At 44.7% G+C, this 5000-nt stretch overlaps 1 protein-coding gene across 1 annotated transcript in view; it reads left to right on the top strand.

The window, feature by feature from the left end:
- Window positions 1-5000, top strand: part of csmd3b (CUB and Sushi multiple domains 3b) — an 810903-nt gene that overhangs the window by 721624 nt on the left and 84279 nt on the right. Inside the window, exon 59 of the mRNA XM_063186185.1 lies at window positions 547-723. Within this exon, the coding sequence (XP_063042255.1) occupies window positions 547-723 (177 nt within the window). The remainder of the gene's footprint in view (window positions 1-546; window positions 724-5000) is intronic.

The raw sequence follows: 5000 nt of genomic DNA on the forward strand, positions 1-5000 counted from the left end.
GAAAGGGAACCTGGAAAATCTTTTGCTGGTTGCTTCTGGTCTAAAGTCATGGTAATTCCCCATGCAGGGCTGGGCTGGCCATCTGTCATAACGGGCATTTCCCGGCGGGTCGCACACCCTTGTGGGCCCCTATTTTCAAAATAGGGGCCCACGAGGCCCACCGGTGAATCAGTTCTGTGCCCCTAATTATGAGGGGCCCCTTTAAGCCGAAAGTGCCCAGGCCTTATTTCTCCCCCAGCCCAGCAGTCCTGTCCCCATGGAGAAATTGAGAGGAAAATTCCTACACACAGCAGCAGGTGTATCGGTGACAGGACCTTCTCAGCGTGTCCGTGTTGTAATATTTTCTATTTTCTCTTCTATCTGAATTATTTATGTCATTTCCCATCATCTATTATTTACACACCCACCCCAAGAGAGGATATGCTCTTTCGTTTTTTTTTTCATTTTTTCGTGTTTTTTTTTTCTCCCTTCTTTCCCTTGTTGTAACCATGACGAAAAAAAAAACACTCTGACCTTTGACCTGTGTTCTTGTCTGTCCTCCTGCAGCGGTGCAGTGTGGGAACCCGGGGACCCCCAGTAACGGCCGCGTGTTCCGCCTGGACGGCACCACCTTCTCCCACTCGGTGGTGTACTCCTGCATGGAGGGGTACCTGCTCTCCGGATCCACCACCCGCGAGTGCCTGGCCAACGGATCCTGGTCTGGCAGCAATCCCAACTGCACCAGTGAGTAATAAGGATGATAATAATCATAGTAATACTACTACTAATAATAATAATAATGATGATGATATTAATGAGAGGGAGAGGGAGGGGGAATAATAAAATTTGTAATATGGGGCGCTGTGGCGCAGCGCGCTAAGCCCCCCACATTTGGGCTTGCATGCCCACCCACGGGAACCCTGGTTCGAGTCCGGCCAGGGTCATTTCCCGATCCTCCCTTGTCTCTCTGTCCCATTCGCTTCCTGTCACCATCTTCAACTGTCCTGTCACATAAAGGCATAAAAGCCCCTAAATATATATATATATTTAAAAAATAATAATAATAATAGTAATATTCATAATAATAAAGAGATAGAAGGGGGCCAATGGCTCCTGGTCTGACAGCTCGCCCAGCTGCACCAGTGAGTAATAATGCTGATAATAATAATAATAATAATAATAATAATAATAATAATAATAATAATAAAACAGCAACTGCGTTGTATCATACATTACATTGCATTAAATTTAGCATTTTGACCAATGACTTACAAGGAGGACATACCACACTGCACTATTGCACCACACCGTAACACACCACATCAAACCACACGAAGCCATCCGTTTGAACGGTATGTCACCGCAAGTGTTAACATCTTGTTGGGGGTTGAAAAAAATAGAGGGAGATTCACTACGTTTACATGATGTTTTTCATTCCGTATTAAGAGGTGTTTATATGACGTTTTCAAAGCAGAATAAAGCTTTATTCAGAATTAAAGTCAGTTAATTCCGAATTAAATGTCTCATCTAAACGTAGCAATTCACACATATTGGAGGGCGGTTTTGTCACGTACGCTAAATGACTGATTCGTTAAGTTGTCCCACTGCTTTCATCCGAGCGAGTGACGAGGTGTGAGTGTGTGATAAGGAGATAATGAAAAGGGAAAGAAAAAGAGAGGAGTGGGAGGGAGGGAGGGAGGGAGTAAGGGATGAATAGAGGAGGGAAGGAATCAAATGAATGAAGCCTGAGGCCCCAAAGGGCTTAATTTCACCTCATGAAATTTAAACACTTGCCTCATCAAGGGCCCAAAGTCTTGCTCATGTGCTCTCTTTTATTTTGTAATCTGGTTACGTGTGTGTGTGTGTGTGTGTGTGTGTGTGTGTGTGTGTGTGTGTGTGTGTGTGTGTGTGTGTCTGTGTGTGTGTGTGTGTGTGTGTGTGCGTGCGTGCGTGCGTGCGTGCGTGCGTGCGTGCGTGCGTGCGTGTGTGCGTGCATGCGTGCATGTGTATGTGTGTGTGTGTGATTGTGTATGTGTGTGTGTGTGTGTGTGTGTGTGATTGTGTGTGCGTGCGTGCGTGCATGCGTGCGTGTGTGCATGCGTGCGTGCGCGTGCGCGTGCGTGTGTGTGTGTTCATTGGTTTGGTTTTGTGTACGTGTGTGGATGTGCATAGGATGTGCATAGGAAAGGGGAGTGGATCTTTACACTGACTTTGCCTCAGGTGAAAAGAGAAAAGAGGAGAACTGAGGTCACGTACACACATACACACAGACACACACACACACACACACACACAGACCCGCATACACACACATACAGACCTGTGCACACACACACACACACACACAAACACACACACACACACACACACACACACACACACACACACACACACACACACAAACACACACACACACACACACACACACACACACACACACACACACACACACAAAAACACACACAAACTCACCATCCTCCTCCACTTGAGTCTGATAAGCACAATCGATGAATCCACTTGCAGTGCGCTGCTTTGGAGATTAGCAGCTGTGTGTGTGTGTGTGTGTGTGTGTGTGTGTGTGTGTGTGTGTGTGTGTGTGTGTGTGTGTGTGTGTGTGTGTGTGTGTGTGTGTGTGTGTGTGTGTGTGTGTGTGTGTGTGTGTGTGTGTGTGTGTGTGTGTGTGTGTGTGTGTGTGTGTGTGTGTGTGTGTGTCTGCCTCTCCTAAAGGGCCCAGGCCGTCTATTGTCTTTTGCCATCGCCGATTTCTTTTGTAGATCACAGTGTAGATCGAATCGGTTTCATTTTAATCTGCACCAAAAGCAATCAAGAGGCTTTTCGTTTCTCTAAAAAAAAAAGTTGGCCAAGGCACGCACACACATGCACACACACACGTGCACACACACACGCGCGCACATACAATGTGCACACACATGCACTGCCTACCTTAGCCCAACAAATCTTTGCACACACACATGCCCACGCGTTGTAATTTAGGGAAATGATCAACTTCCTACTGACTGAGGTGGATTTTTTTTCTTCATATCTGTACCGGCAATGGTTAATTAATGGAAACGATCTTGGTGGAAGTGAAAGACCAGAGGCGCTGACATCTTTGACCCAGGGCCCGGGACAGAGTCACTTGAAAGGCCCCCCATCCAATACATCCACTGTAATGCGCACCCCATTCTGGGCCCATCCACTTCCTGGGCCCGGGACAACTGACCACTTTGTCCCAACCTGTCGATTTTCCTGTTTGAGACATGCTTTTGTCATGCTCGTTTAACTCCTTTAGAGAAGGTCAAAGGTATTTACTGTACATGCCCTACATCAGTGGTCTCCAATTATTTTTCTCCAAGGGTCGAATTATGTAGAGCAAGCGAGGCTGCGGGCCAATCCAACGCCCCATTGTCAAAAAGACAAAAATTCTGCTGATTGGCAGAACCGTGAGTTAACCGATCTAGGAGGGTTGGGCCAGACTATGTACAGAGCCAAAATCTTTGGTCGTTGCCAGGCTGGTATTGAGTGACTGACTGATTTCTGACTCAGGAAACCAGTTTTTTTTCCTTTTGGACGTATGTCATACAGTATAGTGATGTCCAGTCACGTAAGTTGAGAAATGTGTTTTGAAGACATTTGCTTCTCAAGCCCCACATTAGCTATGACAAGAAAGGGTTTTTCCTCTGTATGTCAATAATCCTTAAAGTAGAAATAATAATGTGTATTTTGATTTCAGTTTATGAACATAGGAAAAGGGAAGTCACTTAAAGGGACACTGTGCAGGAAATGGTCAAAAAAGGTACTGCAACTATGCTGCTCATTGAAACTAGGCTCCCTATTGCCAAATTTGATCTTTACATAAAAGTTTACTAAGTAATAAACAAATATTTTCTAGTATGGTCCAATTACAGTCATTTTTGCAGCTAAAAATGGCTATTTTTGGAAATTCAAAATGGCGGACCATGGAGAAGATCCCCCTTTTCATGTATGAAAAGTGCAATTTTTCCAGTCATAATGAATGCTTAGAATTTGATGGTGGTGGTAGGTATTCATGAAAAATGTAACATTAGTGAGTGGGCAGCATGAATTCTGGAAATGAACAACTAAAAATCTCACACAGTGTCCCTTTAAGCTGTAACCTTCTTGGTGCTCCCAGTCCAGGACGGTAGACAATGCAAAGCAATCAAATAGTTGTTGTTTTTTCAATTTAGTTCACAATGCAAGACATAGGTCTACTATTTCACGAGTGCCCTTACTGGCTAATTGCTTTTGGCCCACCCCTCACGAATAACCAATGCTGGTGTAAGAGAGAGGGAATAATGTCTTTATTTTCTGGTCAGTGATGTCACTCAGTATAGTTTGACTCTGAAGAAGGTGCACTGCGTCAGAATGTCAGTCATTACAGTATGCTTGTACCACAGTAAAAGAAAAAGCATCTGAGTGCTCCAGTCGTCCCTGGCCTAGTCTCTCTGAAGTGGACCAGTTAGCTTTCCATTTATGACCCAATGGTGTAATTTCACTTCCATGTCAGCATTCTTTAATTTCTCTTGGCCAGAAGCAGGGGAAAATAATCATCAAGCTCTAGTGGATGTATTTCCGAATCCACAAAGTTTTCCCCCAAAAATACTAAATCGGTGTACTACCTATTGGATTTCAGCTATAGATATTTCTCACATATGAATTGATTGAGAACTTAAATGTTTTGTGGAGGGCTTTGGTTTTGTAAGCATAGGGGTTCCAACAGGGTGTGGAAGATTTATGTCTGGGTGGGGCCCTGCTAAATCACGCCAGAGGGGAGGAGGTGATGGAAGAAATTGTGTTTTTTTTCTCTCACAAAGTATTTCTATCTATTTTTTTCTTCTTCTTCCTCCTCTCTCTCTCTCTCTCTCTCTCTCTCTCTCTCTCTCTCTCTCTCTCTCTCTCTCTCTCTCTCTCTCTCTCTCTCTCTCTCTCCCCTCTCTCTCTTGCTCTCTCCATCTCTCTCTCTCTCTCTCTCTCTCTCTCTCTCTCTCTCTCTCTCTCTG

Source organism: Engraulis encrasicolus, chromosome 20 (genome assembly GCF_034702125.1).
Source record: "Engraulis encrasicolus isolate BLACKSEA-1 chromosome 20, IST_EnEncr_1.0, whole genome shotgun sequence".
Classification (NCBI taxonomy): domain Eukaryota; kingdom Metazoa; phylum Chordata; class Actinopteri; order Clupeiformes; family Engraulidae; genus Engraulis; species Engraulis encrasicolus.